This window comes from Leucopleurus acutus (assembly GCF_964270905.1).
Source record: "Leucopleurus acutus genome assembly, chromosome: 6".
NCBI lineage: Eukaryota > Metazoa > Chordata > Mammalia > Artiodactyla > Delphinidae > Leucopleurus > Leucopleurus acutus.
The window spans coordinates 53,288,814-53,314,838 of record NC_139149.1 but is presented as its reverse complement, the minus strand read 5'-3'; the positions used below and the strand labels follow the sequence as shown (position 1 = coordinate 53,314,838).

General features: G+C 35.4%; 1 protein-coding gene across 4 annotated transcripts in view; it reads left to right on the top strand.

Moving 5' to 3' along the window:
- Positions 1-16,242, top strand: part of SCN9A (sodium voltage-gated channel alpha subunit 9) — a gene marked incomplete at both ends in the record, with an annotated part of 83,186 nt that extends 66,944 nt beyond the window's left edge. For all 4 annotated transcript variants that reach the window (XM_082841361.1, XM_082841359.1, XM_082841360.1 and 1 more), the window contains 6 exons: positions 2,000-2,281; positions 3,070-3,123; positions 4,035-4,176; positions 10,030-10,127; positions 11,720-11,990; positions 15,050-16,242. In XM_082841361.1, the coding sequence (XP_082697487.1) occupies positions 2,000-2,281; positions 3,070-3,123; positions 4,035-4,176; positions 10,030-10,127; positions 11,720-11,990; positions 15,050-16,242 (2,040 nt within the window). The remainder of the gene's footprint in view (positions 1-1,999; positions 2,282-3,069; positions 3,124-4,034; positions 4,177-10,029; positions 10,128-11,719; positions 11,991-15,049) is intronic.
- Between the last annotated feature and the right edge of the window lie 9,783 nt (positions 16,243-26,025).

Sequence of the window (26,025 nt, the reverse complement as noted above, 5' to 3'; positions counted from 1 at the left end):
TTTCTTCAAATTGCAGGGTCGTTTTAAAGAATAAATGAAATATGATTGGAGGCATTTTGTAGTTAGCTTCCTTTAAAAAGGCTTGAGGTTCTTGAACTTACTGACTTTTCCAAATGGCTTCTCATCAGAACGATATGTATCCATCTCCCTCAGAGACTCATCATTACGCACAATCTTTCAGCACCAAAACTGTGTGTCAAATTTTGTACTATAGAAGAGTACAATGGTAAATAGACCCCAGTCCCCCAAGAGTGAGCCAGGACAGTGGTCATGGAGAGACAGAGAGGGGAATAGTAGTTATTCTGTGACACCTGCTATAAAGCAGTAAGCACACAGTGCTATGGGAGTAGAGATGAAAGTGGCTGCCTGCGGAGGTCTGGGAGGGGCTTCATATGGAGGTGACTCGCAGCCATGACTGAAAGAATGGGCCCCAAGTCACAGGCAGGTGGGCATTCCAGGCAGAGATGGTAGAGGACAGAGTTGACTAGGCAAGGTGTGTTTGAGCAGTGACTATAAGAATCAGCGTGCCTAGGTTATGAGCATAGTGGGAGGGTAGCAGGAAATGAGGATGAAAATGTAGGCTTGAATAAGAGCTGACCACTTGGAATTCTACTCTCTAATTCTGTTCTTCCTAACCCTTTGGGGGTCATGTACGTTGTAAGAATCTCATAAAAGTAGAAATCATTTCTCCGTAAAGAAAGCATACCCATAATAATGTGCTTCGTATGATTTCATGCCCCCATGGAACCTCTATAGGTCCATGTCTACCCATGAGCCCCAGGGTAATAACTGTTGTTCTTGACCAAGTGTCAACAACCAAAGCCTACAGGCTGGATGCCTGTTTTGTAAAGGAAGTTTCATTGGATCACAGCCATGCCCATTTGTTTATATATGATCTCTCGCTGCAATAGCAGAATGGAATAGTGGTAACAGAAATCATATAATCCGCAAAACCTAAAAATATTTAAGAAAATGTTTGACAACTCCTGCTCTAGACAATCTCAAAAGTAGTCAGGGATCCTGCTTGATACATTGCAAAAAAAAAAGGGAGCACGTGCTCTTTACTTAACAAGTTATTCTTTAACAACTTTGCACTCAAATTCAGAGTAGAGGTCGACTGTAAGAAGATAGTAAGTGGAAAGATGAGGTAATTTAGAAAATCTGGAGAGTGATAAATGCTACAGTGGTCGCCATGAAGGAACAGTGGGTGGCAAGAGGCACTGGTGATCAATAGTAGTGGAAATGCTGAAAAGCAGAAATAAACGGAGTATTAAAGATAAACTATTCTGTATTTTTTGTTTTTAATTGAGGCCAGCACTATCTATATTTAGCCAAGGGCTTATGTGTAAAGTGTTTTTAGAGTTAGAATAATACATTTGAAAAGACTGCTCTCATTCTGTAGATGAGGAAACAGAGGTCCCAAGGTCTTAATTAAGTTTACATATCACACAACTAGCAGAACCAGTTAAATCTACGGCATTCAGACCGTGAAAAGATTCCCAATCTTAACTCCAGCTTATACGTACTAGTAGTTTCGCTATATGGGAGAATTTTAGCACTGGTAATTCTAGGACTATGAACCATTAAATGTACATTTTATTTTAATTGTTTACATTTATAAATTTCTTTCTTTTCTAGAGCATGCAGATTTTATGGCTTCACCTTACGTATATCAGGTTTTTGGTTTATTCTTTTTATTTATTTTTTTCATTTATTTAAGCTGTCATATAATCTTAGTGATTTGTTCTGTATTGTTGCTAGTAGTTTCGCTGTGTGATCCTCATGTACTTTTGTAAACTCATTGATCAAGGGGCTCCTGTCTTATTTTGTCCTGATGAGCACACAGTAGGCCTTCAATAAGTACGTGTTGGTTGGTTGCTTTATGTCTTAAACATGTAAGGGTGCCTTTTCTAACTTCTTTAATTCTGTATTGTGTTTCATTAATGTTGCCCATTTAACATTCATACTAATCCTAATCATTCTTTCTTTTGAACGCTAGGTGGTCGTGAATGCACTCATAGGTGCAATCCCTTCCATCATGAATGTGCTACTTGTGTGTCTTATATTCTGGCTAATATTTAGCATCATGGGAGTAAATTTGTTTGCTGGCAAGTTCTATCAGTGTGTTAACACCACAGATGGGTCACCGTTTCCTACAAGTGAAGTTGAAAATCGTTCTGAGTGTTTTGCACTTATGAATGTTAGTCAAAATGTGCGATGGAAGAACCTGAAAGTGAACTTTGATAATGTTGGACTTGGTTACCTGTCTCTGCTTCAAGTTGTAAGTGAGCCCTTTTATGAATGCTTGACATTTTGGTGCACACTGGATGGAGGAGCTGTCATTATTTATATAATTATTAACTAAAAATTAAAGATAAAGTACTTTGTGACTTTAAAAATAGAGTTGGTCTTTTTAGAACATGTGCCTATAAACATGAAAACAGAACATGGGTTCTGTTGCATTTTAGAGTTATTAATCCACCTTTTTGGAGTCACCTGACCCCCTGCCACTGTGCCATCTGAATACTGCGTCCAAAAACGAATAGTCATGTTTTGGACTGCACTTTTACACTACAGGGAAATGAGAAGGACTTCCCATGGGTATGGAGAATCCTTAAGATATGGAAAAAAATTGTTTCCTTTGTTATTCATAAAATTCTCCTCCCCACTCTGGAAAAAATTAAAGTTCATGTACAAAACTCACAGGCAGTTGTGACAACCTGGCAATAATTAACTAGGAGTCAGATTTAGGATGTGACTTTGTGATGTGTCCCTCCCCTTTTTTCCCTTGACACAGCATCTTATGTTAAATTGGTATTTTGAAATACAGTGGGCTCTCCTTTTCCGTGGGTTCGCATCTGCCTAATGCAAGGGACTTGAGCATGGGCAGATTTTGGTATCTTCAGGGGGGCCCTGGAACCAATCCCCTGCAGATACCGAGGGACGACTGTATAGTAAAACTCACTAATTTAGTATTAATTAATAAATGCTATAACATTAAACACACTAAACTCACTTGTGACTATTTTAAAGTATGAGGTTCAGATTCTATAAATTTTATATCTACAGGCAACATTTAAAGGATGGATGGTTATTATGTATGCAGCAGTTGACTCTGTTAACGTAAGTATTGGTAAACATAACACTAAACTCTACAATTTTGAAAAGTTCCTTAGTTTAGTTAGGCTGTTTTCAAACAGCAGCTCCAAGGAGCCCTTGGTATGTGCACACACACTGAAGAACACCCACCTGGTGGTAGCCTAGTGGTTATCTGTGCAGCATTTGGAAACAGAGCTTGGCTTAAATTCTGGCTGTCCCATATCAGACAAGCTTGCATATGACTTCGAGCAAATTACTTTATCTCTCTGAGCCTGTTTATTGATTTATGAAAAGAAAGTAATTCACTGCCTACGTCATGGGATTGTTCTGAGTGAGGATCCAACTAGAAAATGTTAAGTAGAGCGCTTAGCACAGCCTGGCAATAATAAGTGCTCAGTAAATATTTGTTTATCAAAATAAAAAGGGAATAACATATTTTATTCATAGTTTTTACTGCTTTTATATTTTAAAGTTCCTTGAAAGAGTTTATGCGAAATTAGTCACACACTAAGAAAGTTTGAAGACTGCTGACTATTTCATATTGTCACAAAAGCCACAGAAGACGTTGTAATCAAATAAAAAAAAAAAGATTTATATAAGTGTGATATCATCTCTTTTATTTTTTTCTGGAAATAAAAATTATGCATTAGGTCCTTTACTAACTAAATTGTCCTACAATCTGAGAATAAGTACTACAGTGGATAAGCCCTTTGTAGTAATTTGAAGATTATATTCATAGTAAGCATGTAATAAATATTTATTTAGTGTTGAATAAATTTTTAAGAATGATTATGTTGAACCTTGTCAACACTATGGCTTCTGAAAAACCACGTTTGCCTAGGATAGCACTGTTTGAATTACCTTGTCAAACCATGTGAAAAAGAAAATGATGAATTTTATTGTCAACATACTGCTAACTCTTGTTAATTTTATAGGTAGACAGGCAGCCCATATATGAATACAGCCTCTACATGTATATTTATTTTGTCATCTTCATCATCTTTGGGTCATTCTTCACCTTGAACTTGTTCATTGGGGTCATCATAGATAACTTCAACCAACAGAAAAAGAAGATAAGTATTTCAAGTTTTTGTCATTGCACTGAAAGAAATTAACAATTATTTTCCCAAAAATACAATGTGAAATTTAATTTGATGTCAGTTAGTAATTAGTTCATTAGAATTTCATTAATTTTCCAAGTAATTGGTTACTATACAATGATGGATATGCTTAATCTCATTCATCTCTGCACAGAAAATAATCATCTCCTAAGTCATAATTATTTTTAAGAAATACATCAACTATTCAGTTTTATTTTCCAATGTTCCCTGTAGGGGATTGATTAAGAAAATTCAACGAACTAATTATTTACTCAAAACATGTTTCATAAGTAGTTACTGTATTCTGTTCTGAGCCACTGTTCTGTGTGGTATGTATTGGGTTGGTACTTAAAGAGAACAACAGAAGATACTTTACTGAGCTCAAGGAGTTTATTATAGCAGAAGAAATGACACAGGTAATTAAAGTTAAGATTTGCAGGTCAAACACAATGAGATTTTTGTTTCATTAATGTTCACATCAACTGTATCAGTCTTAGGGCTGCCACAGCAAAGTACCACACACTGGGTGGTTTCGAACATCAGAAGTTGATTCTTTCACAGTTCTGGAAGCTAGAAGTCCAAAATCAAAGTGTTGGTAGGGCCATGTTTTCCTCAGAGTCTCTAGAGGAGGATCCTTCTTTGCATCTTCCAGCTTCTGGTAGCTCAAGTATTCCTTGGCTTATGGCAGCGTAACTTCAGTCTCAGCCTCTGTGGTCACATGACATTCTCTCTCTTTCTGTCTCTCTCCTCTCCTTATAGGGGCACCAGTCATATTGGATTAAGGGCCCACCCTACTCCAGTATGACCTTATTTTAATTACATCTTCAATGACACTATTTCCAAATAAGGTCTTTCTGAGGTACGAGGGGTTAGGACTTCAACATATCTCCTTTTTTTTTTTTTTGGACGGGGTGGGGAGGGGGATTGGACACAGTTTAATCCTTAACATCAACCATGAGAGGAATTATTATTATAGACTTTGTCTGATAAATGAGGAAAGGCACAGAGATTTTGAGTGACTTACCCACGATTATGCACCTGGTTAAGTGTTAGGGTTTTAATAGTTGATCCCATGTACCTTGTATATTACTTAGGCCCTTTCCTATGCTGTACCCCCAAATACTATAATATGACATAGTGATAAATGCAGTTAAGAAAATTAACAACAAAAAATGTAAATGGGCAGTCAGAGGAAAACTAGATACAGCTATAGAAAGTTTTATGATATATGTGACAATTGAGCAGGCCTTGGAAGATGGATGAAAAGACACAAAGCAAGTGGCAGGCAGAAGGATAAGTAAGCCACATGAAGGGTCAGAGAAGTGTGTGAGCACATGCACCATGCTGGCAAAGGAGGTGCAGTGCAGGAGAAATACCAGTCCATCCACTTTGGATGGAGTTTTGAGAAGAGAAATAGAAAAGATGAGGTCTTTATTTGCTTGAGAGCAGATCTGAAAAGTCATGTCAGATATTTTTCAGTAGGATCTGATGTGTCATTGAGGTATTTTGAGTAAAATTACCACTTTACTATAATAATTGATCCTCACAACAAACCAATGAGGTAGTTACTCTTGTAATAATGAGATGATATAACCTTAAAGAGATTAAAGGACGTAGACATCTATTGAGATTTGATGACATGTCTGATCGTGTGTAAAGTACTTTACACAGTAATCTTTGTCACATTTTATAAGTCTACAGAGCACAGTATCCCCACTTCACCTTTCAGAGGGATTGTGTGACTTGCACATGGTCTGATAGCTAAGAAGTAGCTTCATTATGCATCTAACTCCAGAGTCTTTTTTCCCAGAGATTATGAAAACTCAGCTTTAATTAAAAATTTAACCTAACAATGATGCAGAGAATGACTGGGAGAGACCAAAGACAAGGTCAGACCCTGCTTTACCTGCCACCTAGACCACACTTAATTCTCCAAATTCGTCATTTGCAGCAATAAAGAATAGGGGATTCATTCAGTTAAGAGATTTTAGGGGGTAAGGTCTACAGTGTTGTTTGTGATTTGCAGGAGAAAAAAATGTCTAAGAAGTCTCAGTTTTCTCAAAGTTAACAGAGCTACAGTGGCTGTAGCACCACCCACAGGAAAAGAGACCTTTGAAGGGTGAGTGCTGGAATACCAGGAGGAAGTGATTTCAGATACTGGCTTAGCATCTAAGAAAAGACAGGTGTACATGCAGTGAAATGTCATCAGTGGCCGTGATTGACTATCCTCAGGTGAAAGAAGATGTAGCAAATATTAAATATTATTGATGCTTATATTTCCAAATACAGGTGTTTATTTTTCAAAGAATTTTTAAAATTCCATGTTCCATTCTTACATTTTATATCTAACAGTCAAACTTAGCTAGCATTATCATATATTCATATTATCATATATTCATGCCTTTAGGCAGAGGATCTTGAATAATTAATAATTAATCTTGAAAATAATTTCACAAATTATACCCCAATTTCCAATTTATTTTTCCTACTTTAGTCATTATATACTTGTATATGTGATATATAAGCACATACATATGGTTCTCCAGCATTCCCTGTATATAATAAATTATAGTGGATCTAGAAAGAGCAGTATGACATGACAGGACAGCCACAGCCCTAATTGCTTTGATCCCCTTGCTCTTGAATGTTATTCTTACAACAAGAATTGCCACTGCAGGAAGATGGGTTGGGTAGACATCATTACCAGTAACGTCAGGCAAAAGTTACTAATTTCAAAGCAGTGACAGCTACAGTTATCCCCTACCATTCTTCCAGTGTTTCACTTGCATTCTAAGCTGCTTTTTATCTTCTGACCCTTTCTGAATGGTTTAGGGTTTCTTTACAACCTACTAAGAGAATGAAAGAAGACAGGACCAACACGTCAATTAATAATCTACTACAGAGGAGGTCTCCTGCTAGAGGCCTCTATATGAATTCATCTAATCCATGAAACAAACAAATGAAAGTGGTATCTCTATACAAGTGTATAAACCGAGTCCTAGAGAAGATAAACAACTTGTTTCAAATCAAGTAGTAGGTCATTGGTAGTCAGGATCCAAAGTTCTGTTTGACTGCAAAGCCTATTTTTTCCACAATGCAATGTTGCCTCTTAATGCTTTTTAACTTCAGCACTTTGGTCTCAGTTTAGGACCCTGCCAAATTCCCATACCTCTTTCTAATCACCAGCCCCACTTTACTAGTTTGCCAACTATCCATCATTCTTATACACACTGTTTTCATCTTTAAAAAATCCATGTGATAATTGGGTTTTAATAGTTCATCAGAAAATATACTTCTGAAAATTAGAACATAAGTTATTAATGAGTTCAAGTTATAAAAGGGAAATGTATGCAATGTATTTACACAAATGACTAGTACAGACCTGGGTACATAGGAGTAAATTCTAAGTAACATCAACCCTTTTCAGTAACTATAACTGTTTGGAAGGTTAATAACAACAACGGAAGTTGTAAATAATTACTGAGTGTTTGAAATACAGTATCTTAATTGATCCTCACAACAAACCAATGAGGTAGTTACTCTTGTAATAATGAGATGATATAACCTTAAAGAGATTAAAAAACTTACCCAAGGGCAACAGAGATGGGGATTGAACGAAGATGATCTTACACCAGAACTGGGGTCTTCTTAACTACTATATAATACAGCCTTGACAGAGTGTAAAGACCAGCCTGACTTACAGAATGTCTGCCACCTAGCTTTTTTTTTTTTTTTAATTTTAAATTTTTATTTTTTTTTACATCTTTATTGGAGTATAACTGCTTTACAATGATGTGTTAGTTTCTGCTTTATAACAAAGTGAATCAGTTACACATATACATATGTTCCCATATCTCTTCCCTCTTGCGTCTCCCTCCCTCACACCCTCCCTATCCTACTCCTCTAGGTGGTCACAAAGCACCGAGCTGATCTCCCTGTGCCATGTGGCTGCTTCCCAATAGCTATCTATTTTACGTTTGGTAGTGTATATATGTCCATGCCACTCTCTCACTTTGTCACAGCCTACCCTTCCCCCTCCCCGTCAAGTCCATTCTTTAGTAACAGGATGCATTTTACAAGGTCTGTATAAGCTACAGTTAAATAAAATCACAACACAAGTTTCTCTACTGGAGCATTTTGTAATCTCCTATTAGCTTCATCCCATCCTTCATTATGTTGACAACCAGGGTATCATCAAGGGAAGACAAAACCTGCTACTTTGGTTTTTACCTCTAATTCAGAGTTATCTTCCCAGTGTTTTCCTAGCTTCTTGTAAGTTCTTGACCTGCTGTGATATTCAACCCTCATCACTGAGGAATAAAGGGTCTGGGCTTCTCTTAACATTGGCATGAAAGTTCTGTCTCACGTCAATAGATCAGATAGATGAATGCCAAAATTGCACAAAGACTTCCTATCAATTAGAGGAGATGTAAATTAAAACGCATAAGACAGAAGGGGAAGCCTGGTTATCGTTAGGTATTTGATAAGAAAATGCAATCCAGAAAAACCAAAGGGAAACCATAAACAGATCACCTTAGCTCCAGGACCCTACAAGTTAAGTAAGGATTTCGGAACTGTAAATTCCCCAAAATAACTTCCTAGTTACATGGATTGTACTAATTTATGCCATAACTAAAAAGTTTATATTGTGGACCAATGAGGAATATGCGTGAATCTGTATAAATTATAGATAATTTTAAGAAATTAACAGAGTCTAAAAGAATAGGCAAAGTTTCTAGGCCTCCTTTGTGAGATTTAGACTTATACAGTGTAGAAAGGAACAAAAACTTTATTTAGATGTTAATTTATTTACTGTTGAGTCTTAAATGTTGTATATTCAATTAGAAAATCCTTCAAGTCAGAAACCCTGGATTATTGGTAATTTTCTCAACATCTAAAACTCTATTACATGTAATGTTTACACCCAATAAAGTGTTTATGTTGAAATTCCTTGTTTGGAATTAAAGAGGTAACTAAAGAGTTTTTTTTTTTTTAAATAAATAAATAAATAAATTTATTATATGTATACCAAATATGTGTGTGTGTGTATATGCAGTATTTATGGATATGTGCTATACATGTATATAGTATATTCATTTATTCTGCTAAGGGAATATGATATATTAAAATGAATGCAAATGAATATAAAAATAATACTATTTTAGCTACCACTTTTGGCCCCTACTTCCTACTCTTTATGAGTCAGTATGGCTAATAGGTAAACATTAGCCAAATTATCATTCACTACTGATATATTTGTTATTTAGCAATGAAATGCCTGGTGAGACAAGTAGCAGATAAAATGAGATAGCAGGTTAGGCTACTAAAAGATAATTGAGCCAATCATTATTGCATGTAATCCATATATTTTGTGTATTATGCATACTGCATTACGTACGGAGAGTCTGTGCCTACATGTAGGTAATTCTTTAAGACAGGTTTGATTTATAGCTACCTTGCACATAATAAAAGGCATTTCATTTCTTTAAATTGAAGTGTAATTGATATATAACAGTATATTAGTTCCAGGTATACAACATAATGATTTGATATTTGCATACATTGTGAAATGATTACCATAAAAGTCTAGTTACCGTCTGTCACCATCTGTCACCAAAACTACGGAACGCTTCACAGATTTGCATGTCATCCTAGATCAGGAGCCATGCTAATCTCCGTATGGTTCCAATTTTAATGTATGTGCTACTGAAGCGAGAAGACATTTCATTTCTATATGAATACATTTTTAACCTGAATAATGATCTGAAGGAAGATCTAGACAATGATTCTGGTTTTAACTAGATTTATTTTTTATTTCTTTACCTTGGAGGTCAAGATATCTTTATGACAGAAGAACAGAAGAAATATTATAATGCAATGAAAAAGCTGGGATCCAAGAAACCTCAAAAGCCAATACCTCGTCCGGGGGTAAAAAAAAAAATTATATTTAGCATGTAAATTTAAAAATTATTTTCAATTCATCTTTAATATATAATTATTTCTTAAACATGAATGCATATATTTTAATATTTTGAAGAAAAATTCTTATAAAACTGAACATATGTATTTTGAACACTATCACAGCTCGTAATATGCCTTCATAAAATTTCTTTTTCTATAAAAATGAAAAATAATTATATATGCGCTTTTTTTGCGGTACACGGGCCTCTCACTGTTGTGGCCTCTCCCGTTGCGGAGCACAGGCTCCGGACGCGCAGGCTCAGCAGCCATGGCTCACGGGCCCAGCCGCTCCGCGGCATGTGGGATCCTCCTGGACCGGGGCACGAACCCATGTCCTCTGCATTGGCAGACGGACTCTTAACCACTGCCCCACCAGGGAAGCCCCTATATATGCTTTTATCTCTACCTTAGCTATACAACTTACTATTAGTACAAATGGCCTGTAGAGAATCAAAATAAAATGTACTTTTGATTGAAATTTGATTTTCTTGATGGCTTTATGATGTAATGATGGCTCACTATCAGTCAGGTGAAACTAACCTTGTAGATCTCTGATATTACAACAAATAGCCAGAGAAGCAGTTGGACTGGTCATGAATCTAAACTTTATCTTACCATAGGGTCAAAGAAAGACCAGAATAGGCTCAGATGTAAATAGTGAATCTTAGCAGTTAAAGAATAGTTTGTATTCCTCTAACAATTAAAATAATTTTAAATGCATTACATGTTTTTCAATTTCTTTTCAACATAACACACCTTACCAAAAGTCATGGCTGCAGACAGAGCATCCTAAAGATGGGAATCCACTTAGTACCAGCTGGCTACATGAGGATTACCCAGCACTTTTTAAATGGACACATGGCCAGGTTTCACCCAGACCCTACTGAATCATAATGTATGAATTTAAAGCTCTGGTATTTAATTTTTTCAGTACACTACTTGACTTTGAATACAGTGCCTTAAAACTTGCCTATGCAACTAATAAAGTGATTTTGAAATTGGGTTTCCTGGAAAGCATAATACTATCAGTGAGACTGACAAGAAAGGTGATGTGTTAAGTATGGGTATGTTTGAAAATGTATATTCTATACATGGAAGAGATAGGAAAATATAGATCTGATATTATAGCAGTAATATCAGTACAAGACAGTGCCAACACATTAGTCAAAATAACGTGACAAAGTAGAAATTTAGAGATGTCATTTTATTACCTTGAAATACTCGAGGTAGTAGAGCTGAGGTTTTCTTAGTTAAACTTACCTTGTGATCCTGGCAACTCCTATATGACATACTAGGGGTGGATATGCTTAAAAGCAAATGTTAGTTTACAAGGCTCGCTGAAGACTTGGTATACTAAAAGTCAACAGCAACAAAAAGTTTTCATGTACTCTAAGATTTAATAATATTTCTTGTACAAAGCAAGAACCTATGACCAGGGATAATTTATGCAAGTTTTGAAGACTGATACCTTAAAAAAAATTTTTTTACTAATGTAATGATTTATGGATACTACTTGCAAAATTTACTGTACATTTCCTATTATTTTTGTTTCTTTGCAGAACAAATTCCAAGGATGTATATTTGACCTAGTAACAAACCAAGCTTTTGATATAGCCATCATGGTTCTTATCTGCCTCAACATGGTAACCATGATGGTAGAAAAAGAGGGACAAAGTGCATACATGACTGAAGTTTTATATTGGATCAATGTAGTTTTTGTTATCCTTTTCACTGGAGAATGTGTGCTGAAACTGATCTCCCTCAGATGCTACTACTTCACTGTAGGATGGAACATTTTTGATTTTGTGGTTGTGATTCTCTCCATTGTAGGTAAGAGCATTTATTAATCAGATTTCCATTTTGAATCAAACTAAACATTACACATACTCAGAGAAGTTTCTGAATTCTTGAGTGTAAACTTACTTTTGAGTAAGTTAGTAACACTGAAAGAGTGAAGGAACCTTAAAAACAAAACTAAAAAAAACAAATACCTCTGTGTCAGAATTCCTAGATTCACACAACAAGCCTCAAAGCCACACATATTCTGTTGGAAGCACATAAAACTCCTTGATATTTGATTTCCAAGATTACCCTTCACAAAGGTAGCAGCTGGGTCTATAGGTAGGTATGTCTTAGAAGACCAATGTAGAATCGGAAATCACTTCCGGTTTTTACACATATGAGAACTATCCTTTGATTAATGATAATATAACTAGCCAGAATATTGGTGACTCTTTGTGAAAATTATTCCTGAACTCAAAGTAAAAAGTTAAGGTCTGAAGAAATGCAGCTTCATTTCTTATGGCTTCATACTTGTCAAGTTTGTAACCATTTCTCAACCAACCCCAGTCATATCTGTGAATCACAGTATTTGATTTTATACTTCCTCTCATTTCATTACCATAGCTGTTTTTTCTATCCTATTGTTTTTTTATTATTTGTACATGCCTTGCCCAGTAGTTTAGGATTGCATTTATTTTCATAATTATGAATTTTAGACAGAGATTGTAGAGATTATTTAATACAAACTCAATTTGGAGATACTGAAACAGACAGGACAAGAAAGGTTAAAAGTCACATAACCTAAAACTGCCATATTGAGTAGTATAAGTTAGAATAGGGATTCAAAATTAATTTTTGAAAAAGGAGTATTATTACCAGAGGTGAGATTAAAGTTAATATATAAAAAACACAAATTAAAATTTAGGTAGGAATCACATACAGCAAGCAAAATGGTAGAAGCATTCCAGTTAGCTTAGGAAGAAGAAAAGTGTTTCCCTCTATCACCTCTATTTGTAACAGTGTTGGCTGATACAATTAGATAAGAAAACAGAGAGGTACATATATTTGAACAATGGAGCAAATTTTCATTTTCAGATCTTATTATGGCACTCTAAAAATGCAAGAGAATCAACTGAAAAATATGGATTCAATTAGAATTCAGAAGGTGCAAATTTTAAATTGTACATACCAATGTTAGTAATTGTTTTATATGTGGAGCAAAAAATTAGAAAATATGCCTAAAGAAAAATTTCATTCACAATTCCAATAAAAATAAAGTAAAATACCTAGTAACAACTTTAACAAGAAATGTATAAGGCTTCTATGAGGAAAACTAACAGAAACAAAAGAAGGTTTAAAATAATTGAAAGGTTTTTCTTGTACTTGGATAAGAAGGGTCTCCCTGTAATCATGACCATTTTTTTAAGAGATTAATCTATAATTCCAGTGTTATCCCAATGAGAATATGAGCGTCTTTTTGTGTAGTGGGGATAATAAATTGGTGATATAAATCTAATGATTCTAAAATTCACCTGGAAGAAAAATTAGAGTAATGAGGGGTGACTTACATTGCTAGATATTAAGATTATTATTACATTGATGAAGTAAAACAGTGTTTACTAAGAAGCTCAATGGATTCAAATGAATAATCCAAAATTAAACATCAATATATAGAGAATTACTAAGTTACTCAGTTAAAAGATCTCATGGATCAAGATTTATTAATTGATGTGTAAAAATTAATGTATTAAAAAATGGATTCTAGTAGAAATAGATTTATAACCATAAGCTTGAATAGTCCTTTCTATTCATGACAAACTTGACTCCATGAAGAAAATATAATAGATATGACTACATAAATATCAAAATATTCTATGGAGGAAAACTCACTACCACCACCAAATTAAGAAAAAAAAGTTGAAAGACAAATTAAAAACAGGGCTATTGTTAATGTAACATTTAAGGCCAACAAAGAATTAGCACTTGTAATAGAAAAATAGTCCTCATAAATCAGTAAGAAAATAGTAAATCTCCCAATAGAAAAATGGGCAAAGGACTAGACTAGGCCAAAAAGAGAAAGTTGAAAATAGTCAACAAGTATACAAAATGTCCAATAAATAATAAAAAATTTTTGGATTATTTTTTCCCAAAAGAAATGCAAATAAACTATAATAATGAGATGTTTTAAACATCACAGAGTTTTTTGGGTAAAATTATAAAGAAAAATGACAACACTGGTGAGCATGTGGAGTGTGAGCACTTTCATAGACTATCATTAGGAGTGTTAATTTGTACAGACTTTCTGGAGATAGACTTGCAATATATAACAAAATTTTAAATATACTGTTTGACCAACCTTCTTTTATTATCAAAATATGCCCATGGCCCGTGAGCCATGGCCGCTGGGCCTGCGCGTCCGGAGCCTGTGCTCTGCCACCAGAGAGGCTACAACAGTGAGAGGCCCGTGCAAAAAAAAAAAAAAAAAAAAATGCCCATGCAACTAAAAGAAAATATACCTGCTTGGATATTTGTCTCAGCCAAAACAATTGGAAACAACATAAAATTCTTCAATATATGGTTATTTGGACAGAACATTATACAACTATAAGGAATTATTCTGTTGTCATTTATATGAAAATATGTCCATAACATATGATGAAGTAGCTAAAACAGATGACATAAAAAAGCTCCTATATCATGATTACATTTGTAAATGTTTGTGTGCTTGCATAGAAAAATGGAGTGATCCTCAACAAAATATTAACAGTAGTAAATGGTTGGTTGATATTTCAGGTGATTTATATTTTCTTTTTAGCATTTTACTGTGTAGCTTTAATTTTTCTACCCTTAACAATTAAAAAAATCATTGTGGAGGAAAAAAATAAGATCTACAAACTTAGTAAGGGAGAGAAAATTTCACAATAGTAATTCTAACCATTTTCCTGTGGGATTGCTTGATCCTTGGGTTGTTATGAAATTGCTTGCAATGTAAAATGACAATCCTGAAATCATAAGAGGTAAGATGGCACATAAAACTGTTTAGAGTCATGATTTTCTGTAGCATGGATATTTAAGTATTTTCTTTGTATTCCTTCCCTCTTCACCAGGTATGTTTCTAGCAGATTTGATAGAAAGGTATTTTGTGTCCCCTACCCTGTTCCGAGTGATCCGTCTTGCCAGGATTGGCCGAATCCTGCGTCTGATCAAAGGGGCCAAGGGGATCCGCACGCTGCTCTTTGCTTTGATGATGTCCCTTCCTGCGTTGTTTAACATCGGCCTCCTGCTCTTTCTGGTCATGTTCATTTACGCCATCTTTGGAATGTCCAACTTTGCCTACGTTAAAAAGGAAGCTGGAATTAATGACATGTTCAACTTTGAGACCTTTGGCAACAGCATGATCTGCCTGTTCCAGATTACCACCTCTGCTGGCTGGGATGGATTGCTAGCACCTATTCTCAACAGTGCACCACCTGATTGTGACCCCAGGAAAGTTCATCCTGGAAGCTCAGTTGAAGGAGACTGTGGGAACCCATCTGTGGGGATATTCTATTTTGTCAGTTACATCATCATATCATTCCTGGTCGTGGTGAACATGTACATCGCTGTCATTCTGGAGAACTTCAGTGTTGCCACTGAAGAAAGTACTGAGCCGCTGAGTGAGGATGACTTTGAGATGTTCTACGAGGTTTGGGAGAAGTTTGATCCCGATGCCACCCAATTTATAGAATATAGCAAACTCTCTGATTTTGCAGCTGCCCTGGATCCTCCTCTTCTCGTAGCAAAACCAAACAAAGTCCAGCTCATTGCCATGGATCTGCCCATGGTCAGTGGGGACCGGATCCATTGTCTCGACATCTTATTTGCTTTTACAAAGCGTGTTTTGGGTGAAAGTGGAGAGATGGACTCTCTTCGTTCACAGATGGAAGAAAGGTTCATGTCTGCAAATCCTTCTAAAGTGTCCTATGAACCCATCACAACTACACTAAAACGAAAACAGGAAGATGTGTCTGCTACTGTCATTCAGCGTGCTTACAGACGTTATCGCTTACGGCAAAATGTCAAGAACATATCAAGTATATACATAAAAGATGGTGACAGAGATGATGATTTGCCCAATAAAGAAGATACGGTTTTTGATAACGTTAATGAGAACTCAAGTCCAGAAAAAACAGATGGAACTCCATCCACCATCTCTCCACCTTCATATGATAGTGTAACAAAACCAGACAAAGAGAAATATGAAAAAGACAAAACAGAAAAGGAGGACAAAGGAAAAGATGGCAAGGAAGGCAAAAAATAGAGCTTCACTTTGATATATTGTTTACAGCCTGTGAAGGTGATATATTTGTGTTAATAAGACTCTTTTAAGGAGGTCTATGCCAAAACTCTTTTTATCAAAATAGTCTCAAAGTCAGTGCAGTCGCTAGCTCTGATTCTCTAACATAGGTGAGCAGCATTAGCAGTGGCTATTTTTGCATTGGTAAATGAATCTATAAGAATTCTTAGGAGTAACCGTACAGGGATTATTGATTACAGCAAACAAAGGTGATTTAATTTTATTTACTTTTAATAACTCAGAAGACCATGTAGAAAATGTTCACATCTGCCTTGTCATCTTTTCACAGGATTGTAAACATTCATGTTTCCCATGCAAATACAAACACGCGCGCGTGCGCGCAAATATCTATCATTTGGATATCTACAAAAGTATTTTCCCTTGGCTTTGCCGTGAAGTGCCCTGATGGAAGGAATGAATACTAGTAATGAATGTTTAGTTAAAACATCTTGTTATTATTAGGGGGCAAGACTCTTTTATCCATCTACAGTGGTCATTCTATATTTTGAGGTGCTTAAATTTATTCATATTGCATCAAAACCAATTTATATGTGCCTATTAAATGCCATGGGATTAAAAACATGTAGGCTCGTCAGTTCAACAAATGCTTTTTATTCATCTTGACTCATATACCAACTAGGATAAGAGTTACCGTTAGAGTATTGTGCTTCATAGACTGCCTTTTTCTATATCCTCCTTTGTTCATACAATAACTGTGGAACATGAAAAAATTATTTTCAGTATGTATCACATTCCTCGAAAGAAAAAAATGAAGGTAATTGAGAAAAGAAGCAACTGGAGAAAGCTTTATTCACTTTTATGTATACAGTGTAACACTGGACTGTGCTGCCCCAAAATACCAATAATAACCCAACTCTTAGTCATTTTTGTCACCGTCTTCTGCTTTCTGATTCAGTATTGTTGAGTTATGCTTTAGCACTAAGCAAAGTTGATATTTCTTTTCCATGGAGTGCTTCCAGATATGCAGGTAGATATTTGATACCATGGAACATGTTTGAGCAGATAACGACTTGGGCACAGTATTAACTGTGTCTCCTGCATACCATCCTAAGTGTGTATGGCATGCTTTCAACACAGGCTTTGTGTGAAAAGGATGAAATAGCATTCATCCTCTTGAACTTTTATGCTTTCATCTACAAAATGAGAAAGATGTCACTTTCTCCATAAAATTCTATGATTATGAGGTATATTATGTATCAATCAATAACATATCCTGAGCTTATAGTTTACCAAGCACACATTCATTTTGCTTTAGCTGTTGTCCTTCCACCAAGGATTATGAATCTAGTTTTTTAAAAATCCTTGTTAATAGTGGCTTGAAAAGAAACAGCCATGATGTGTTTTTTATGAGTTTATTCCAGGAATATGAGATCTTTCTTCTATCGAGTTATTCATGCACACACAAAAATCGAGTTACATAAGTAGAAAGAATTTTATTTAGAAGATTTTGTGGGAGTTTTCAAAGCAAATATATACAACAATATTTCATTCATTTGCTTTCTTAAATGAAAAAAGAACATAAATATATTTCTATCTTAAGTACTTAAAGCAATTTTTTTGTTGTTCTGGCTAGTTAAAAATAAAGGAGATTTAAGCATACCTATAGAGATGAAGAAGTATAGGTAGAGAATGAGAGGCAGAGAGGCAAAGAAACACAGAAATGAGAAAGACAGATAAAAACCAAGAAAGCGAAATTTCCACAGAACTTTCTATCTAGAATGTTTTCTGCATCTGTGAAGGAGATTATCACATCTAGACATTTGTCCTAAGGCACATATGAAATTAAACCTAGGGCCAAAGATTGTTTACACCTAAATTCAATCACTCATCTTACATTATTTGAGCCTCTTTTTTATTTAATATATAAGATACCATGCAGTGTTTTCCTAGACTATGTAGAGCATTGCATCACATCCCTGCTAAGTCTGTTGAAAATAGGTTTTGACAATTTAATTAGAGAACCATACAAAATATATTAACATTTGTAAGATATTTTAATACATTAAATTAAGAAATTAACATTACCTTAAATTTGAATGCAGTTTATCCTCGTCATTTTAAATCTATATAAATATAACTGCACTTTGCATATTTATATAATACAGTGTGAAAAGATGTATAGTGGGTAGGTTTATGTGTGATTTACTACTAATGTTTTTACATTGCCTGATTTTTATGTGAAGAAAATACTGGCAACTGGTTCCTCAACACAATTTCTTCTTAGCATTTCAAAAAAAAACTTACAAAGTCACACTTCTGTTTCATGCTGAACCTATTTCATGCTGAACTATAATTTTTTTTCAGTATATCATGCTTAGGTTTTGTATATGTATGTTTTCCCAGGAATGTCTAGTTGTGACTTTTTATCAATTACTAATAATATTTGGAACCAAGAGCTCATTTAATACAGTACAAGCTTGAAGGAAAATTAGACTTCTCTTTTCATGTAGATTACCGTTTGGTACTGATTATAAGATACCACCCTCAGAAAGCACTGTCATGCTAATATTTAAGTCACACAATCATTGAACTCATTTAACCTAATGATATAGAATGGCAGTTACACTGTAAATTTTAAATTGGAATAAAACTGAAGTGAACAGATTTGAATACAAATCCATTCATACAATTTGAATAAAAGTGGGAGAATCTCACTTTACCTTTTTGACTGTTACATAGTTTGCAAAAGATATAAGTGATTTGTGGGCTGTTTCTAAATGCTGATTGTTGAAAACCTCAACCAAAAATGTTCAGCATGATTTCATAGAATTTTAATAGCTTTGTTAAAAAGAGTTAAGATAAAATGCATATGTAAATAAAGCAGTTCTAAATAGCAATTTCAGAGAAATGTTACTGGGAGGGATGAAAAAGGGCCAGCTAAATTAGAATGCCCAAGTAATTGGCTTGGGTTTAGGACCTATGTATAGAGGCCATCAATTTCTGTTAATATCCGCGGTTTATTATGTTATATTCTTGAGGAAAATAATCAAGAACTGCTTCATAAAATTCAGTGAATAGCCGTGAATATAATAATGCTGTTTACATAGAATTCTTTACAAATTTCATATATCTATGAATGCTCAAAATGTTTGTCATAAATTATATTGTAGTTATACTTGAGACTTACACATTGTAATAGAATCTAAAAATAAAAGTCATCAAAAAAATAAAATCATGTTGGCATGTATCTTCTGTTTTTGTGAAAATAATCTTTAAGGAGATCAATTCAGTGCCTCCCTAAATAAGTTGTAGCTACTGATAACTTTTTTCTTTTTATTGAAAAATGGACAACTTCAAATGTCTTCCATGAGAAGTTTTCCAGGGTAAGAAAGATGGGGATAAAGACTATAGAATTCCAAAGGAATTCATTGAAATCTACAATAGAGTTTGTGCAGGAGAAGAAAATTGAGTCAGGAAGTGAAAATATACAAACATTTAGCCACACAATGACAGTGTGTATCTTTTTTGTGTGATAGTGTTGAGAGGTAAGATAGCATACATAATGGCGAGGGCTTGGGTTCTAGATCCAGAATTGTATTTGGATACCAGTTAAGCCAGGACTCTTCAAATTTCCTTAATACATTACTTAACATGTGCCTCAGCTTTCTCATCCGTAAAATGAAGATAATAGTACTACGCTGCCATATGGTTATAAGGGTAGAATGAGAAAATTCACATGAAGCAATTAGAACAGTGCCTGACAACACAGAATCAAGAATTTATATTTCTAATAGTTAGTGTGAGAGTCACTTCGCTGCTAAAAGTATGAGCCCAAGCTACCTCTCCATCATACAGGAGCACAATGCAGTCTCCATAAATGTTAAATGATGATATTTCTATTTTATATGGGTAAGTGTGAATATAGTATCCCAGAGAGTCTCATGCATCCAGTTGGTAGGTAGTGAGCATTCAGTGCACCAAAATATTTTTAAATTGAACTATTTTTTTAGATTTATGAATGCAAACAACATGCTAAAATGAGAAAACATGCATACTGTATATACAAAGGTTTAGCTTTTTCCAGGAGAGTATTTGGAGGTAGAAGTTCCCATATTAACTAAATAGTCAATCCAAACCTCTGTTTTAGTTTAGCTGTGAGCATCCAGTCCTGTTATTTGTCTTTAAACAAGATACACTAAAAAGAATTGCTGCTGAGCTGGGCCACTATTTCTACCTTGTGTGTTAGTATAATGGCGTGTAGAAAGGTATAAAATATTCCTAGGGAATCTCTGTACTGGCAGTTGTGATAGTCACTCTGCAGAATAAAATTATAGTCCCTCAACAGTACCATCACCTCAACCTGATTGGCAATCACATGAAGTTCCTACAACAGAACAGCTCAATTCTTCCTTGCTGTAGATAATATTATACCATAATCCAGGCAAAATGAGCTGCAGAGTACACGGTAATCTCTCTCAAGGGAGGGAAAAGTTGCATACTGATTAGAGCAGAGGAGACCTTTGCTGCAACTACATTTAATGCACACAGGAAGAGAAACATGAATAATTGAGAGCTATAAACAAGCAACAGAGCAAACATGCTACACTTTATTATTCTAAGAGTTGTATAATTAGGTACCTACATTAACAATCCATCCCAGAAAAGAAAGCCAATTTTAAGAGATTTAGGAGTCATGTGTCATGTCTGTATCATGTGCTTTAACTTGATTCTCAAATATTTAATATATATTTTCATAAGCAGTTTAAAGGCAAAAACGTCATAGATAAAACTATAGGCAATAAGTGTATAGAAATGATTCAGAGCTTGTTAACAATTTTGAAAACCTAGTGGAATTGAGGAGAAATTACTCCTGTTCCAGATGCTATATTTGCTGGCATGTGCTAGTTTTGATTGTAATTCATACAAGACAATATGACTTCTATTTAGTTAATTTCCACTAGGTGACTAGCAACACCTTGGGATATCTTTATGGGCCTATCAAAATAATTAAAAGCGAAGACAAACCGTATTACGAAGTGAAAGAAACCAGTCTGAAAAGGCAACATACCGTACAAACTAGCAGGTGACACCAATGGGAATACTTCAACGCAGAACAAACTATTTCATAACTTTAGGGAATTTAAAATAAAATTGATTTTAACTGCATTAGACCCCTGGCAAAATTGAAAAGAGAACTAACTACCAAAGAAAACCGCTGTAAAGTATTGAGGGAAAAGAACGCAATTCAAAGACAAGGTCTGGGAAAGACTCCTGACAAATTAAGACAACAAAAAAGTGAACTTTTCCAACCTTCCCCAAAACGTCACGCAAACCCCATCTACTTTTTGTCTTTCTGCAGAGTTTTAGAGCTGCTGACACCTTCACTTCCACCTCAGCCTATGGAAACAAATCCATGAATTAAAAGCCTTTGTGACTCCTAATTACTTTCAAGGGAGTCAAACAGCAAAATTCAGTTTATGTTCAAAAAGAGCTAAATGTCATATGTGAATTGTTCATTCATTCAGTGACTATCTACTGAGCACCTTCAATCTGCCAGTCCCTGTTTCAGACAACGTAAAACAGACAAATCCCTTCCCTCGTGGAGATTTTATTTGAGGAGAGACAAAAACGATGACAACTGAATGATTATAAATATCAGAGAGTAATATTATATTAATTTATCATTCATTATAAGTCATGTATATATGAGTTAAATTATATTTTACTATTTCTTCTATTATTATGTTATATACTATTTTATGATACTTTGAAAGAGTATCAGGACATTCCACTCTCAAAAGCTTCATAATTTTGGTTCATAACTTAAAGACAGTGACTTGCGGTTGTTCAGATTCTTTTACTGCAAATTTTGTAACTGTAGAAATACTCTAGCCATTCATTCTAATAATTTATAAGCTGTTTTGCCAGAGAAAATCACTCTGGAGCTAAGTTTTCAGCCCTAGTAGGTATTTTACTTCTCACTCCTACAAATAAGTGACTTAGAAATCAAGAATACAGAATAGTTATTTCACTTTGGTAGTTCAGGCCAAATATTTAATGAGAAAAGATTAAAATTTATAGTTAAAATGTGTGCTTCTGTTTGAAGCTAGGATATTACTATTGTCCCTGATGTTCTTCCCAATCCTGGAAATTAAGAACTAATTTTGTAATAAAATACAATGAATGAGACATAGGTATCAAAGCTCCACAGAAAACATTTTTTTTTCTTAAAAATCCTGTGAAATTCACAACTACCAAACTCCTAAATATCAATATCTCCTTTTGACTCCCTTTAAGAAAACAGTAAAGATAGAATTTTCTTGTAATCTCCCTAAACAACTCAGCCTGTCTTGATACATTGGTTCTAGTTGATGCCTTCAATAAAATCAGCTCTGTGAAGAAAAGAATTGGGGGAAACAGGTGGGAAAAGAATTTCTCCATGCTTCATTTTCCTGCCTAATTTTTTTTTTTTTATAAATTCATCTTTCCCTACCCATCTCATTTCGACCCACAAAGATTGAAAATTGGTTTAGAGTCATCTAATTTGGCCCTGACACTTGCAACTAAAAGAAAAGATGTTTATCTCTAAGGAATCACACAGTCTGTTTATTTGAGAGGTAAATGGGTCTGCCTCCTACAAACCTCGGCCAGAATACCGAGTGTAGAGCCTGGTTATGGGCAGAAAGTGATCTGGGAGGGAGCCAGGGAGAACAAAGGAAACGATCTACTTTAGCTTCATGATACTAAACGACAGACTATATGAGAAATCCGAAGAATGACTGCAGGCAAGAAGTGAATGTGGGTAAGCATATTTTTTTCCTTTGAAATAAAGCTGAAACTTCACTTAACTCTCATGCCAAGAGCTATGACGGGCATGATTAGTTTGGTCTTAAGAAGCCAATGCTTCTATAGAAAAGCAAAGCCCATTGACCCGAACAAAGCTAGGGAATCATTCTGGCAGCTTAAAATGGCAGGCGTTGGCATTTTTTTCCCGTTGGCATTTCTTCCTGTCTAGTTATCTCCTTCAAGAGTAAGAGAACTCTCTTTTTTCTCCCCTGTATCTGTCATCTTCAGAGCTAAAATGAACAAATCTCTTCCTCTTTACAAGATCAATAAAGAAAATTAGACATGACTTTGAAAGCACTTAAAGAAATCTAAGCTCTGCTTTTCAGAGTGCAATATCATCTTATGCCTTTAAGGATTGCCAAAATATATAGATAGCCACACATATACACAGCAGCAGCCTATTACATAATATCATGAGTTTAAATCTTTCTGTCACTAACAATGTGACTATAAACTTGAACAATGTACTCTATTCTCTGAGCCTTCTTCATCTATAAGAGACTGGCACTCATTAGATCCAAAATACATAAAGATGTGGCAGAAACTTAAAAGGGCAACAATTTATTATGCATTTTCTGAAGTATCTCTCAATTTAGGATTCAGTAATAAATTCTATAAAATAATATTGAGCATCTACTGTATCTTGGAAGAATCAGTCCACAATGATAGTACGATGCTTTACTTCCATATTGTACCATGCGAACATGATGAAGACGAGTTAAATCTAGCCAGGGTAGACTAGAGCTGAGTATTGAAAAGTGAGTAAGAGTTAGTTTTGAGTGTGTTGAATTTGAGGTACTATAGGTCAAAGAAAAAAGTCCTGAAGGCAATTGAATATAATAGCCTGTAGTTCAATGAAGACATCAGGGTTAGAGACACATATCCAGGAGTCATTGCTTTGCAGGGATGGTAGTATCTAAAGACAGACTAAACGAACCAGGAAGAGCATATGCAGGCTGAGACGTGAAACAGAGAGTTTTAAGGAGAACCAAGAGAGTATTAAGAGAGAGAAAGTGAGCAGCATTACACAATGCTGCAAAGTTGGCACACAGCTAAAAGTATCAGTCATTTAGTGCAAAAAATTTTCGAGGAATAGTACATGCAAGAGCTATGTTGCACGAATCAATGAAAAGTATGTTAAGGCTTAATATGACCATTAAACACCTGTCACGAAATTCACCTTTCCAGCACATAGCAGAGTAGATAGTGTAAGAATAGAAACTTAAGGAGCCAAATTGAACGTCCTCTTTCATGAAGTATATGCTTGCATTTCCTACCTATATTTAAATTGGGCTTTCAGGACATCAGTGGATATGTCAGAGTAAGGACTTCTGAAAATCCAGTTCTCCATGAATGAACAGGAGCACAAGCAAAATTGTCAAAATCAACTTTTTCAGAACTTTGAAAATTAACCAAAATTAACCAAAGGAACATTTATTCAAGAAAAATGGCTATATCTCAGTAAGAACAGCAAACTTCATAATAGCCTTTGAAAATCAACAGTCCTACAATCACAGTGAAAACCTACAGCCTAGAGACACTGGAGAAGAGAACAGATTTGGAGCTCCCCAAGAGCCATTACCAGAAAATTGCGTGGCAGTTCCCTGGTAAATCCACTTGCATGGCTGTCTTATTTGGCCTGCTTCAGAGCTCAGCCAGTGCAAAGAGCCTTTACCCTGCGGTTGTTCACAATTATTTAATATTGCATCTGCCCACGTCAGTGATAGCAGTCAGGGTGAACAAGATTATAAAAAAATTTTAAAGGAGAAGCTGGGTAATGAGATGTCCACAACGGACTTTGTAAACAGGTGGGAAGAGATGGGCACCACGGGCCCCTCCAGCCAGTCCAAGCTGGCTCCAGCACACCACTGCCATTTCTCATGCGTCAAGAACAGAGTGGAAAATTTCTATTCAGTCTCTCCTATCTTAGAGTAACCCATAAATTGATAGTCACACGTCAGAGATGAGGACATAAACTTAGGTAACTTGCTCATGGCTATACATCACGAAAAGGATAATACGAGAGTTCAAATCCAGATTTCTCTGATTCCAGAGACCACATCTCTCATTTGTTTCAGGGACTGGTAGTCAAAAAAGCTACCCAAAACCTCAGCAATAAACAAAACAAGAGTTTGGTTAAATGTCGAGTTGCTTCTTAAGATCATGGTTATCTTCTGAATATCCTGGATGTCTTGCAGATGATGGAAATTTTATTGCTAGCATCAATTATATGCAAAGTATACAATTAGATGGATTGAGAATCTTTAGAGTGGAAGATTAATCAGAGTTCAGTGCACCAACAAACTCTTGGAACCTCTCTCTCTAGTCCTCTTTCTTGCTTTGTTTGCTAGCTCTTTTTTTTTTTTTTTTTTTGACCCTTTCCTCCAAACATTAATATCTTACACGTCAAGGGAGCAGACATTGAAAGAAAAAGTGAGTAACAGGATGTGTCTATGTGTTTAGCAATTCTGGTGAAAAACAAAAAATGGATCAGTTTCAATGGTAAAAATGTCAATGAGGTAGTGAAGGAGTTCCATCCCTTTGGGAGATTGAGTCTCCACCTGTCAGGAATGAAAAGAGAAGATTGGTCCCAAGTTAGACCAGTGATTTTCAGATGTTAGTACGTGTCAGATCACCACAGATCACTGAGTTGCACGACCAGTTTCTGATTCACTAGATCTAAGGTGGGGCCCCAAATCTGCATTACTAACAAGTTCCCAGATGATGCTGAGGCTTTTCATCCAGTGACCACAATTAGAGCAGGGATGCTTCAGATACCCGGTAATTGGTGTACACATTACAGATGGAAACGCACTGGTAAAGATCCCTTCTTCTCAAACTTCACTGCACGTTGCAATCACCTGGGGACTTTAAAACAAATGTCTAGGTCCCAACCCAGAGATTCTGCTTTAATTAGTCTGGAGTGCAGCTTGGGTGCTG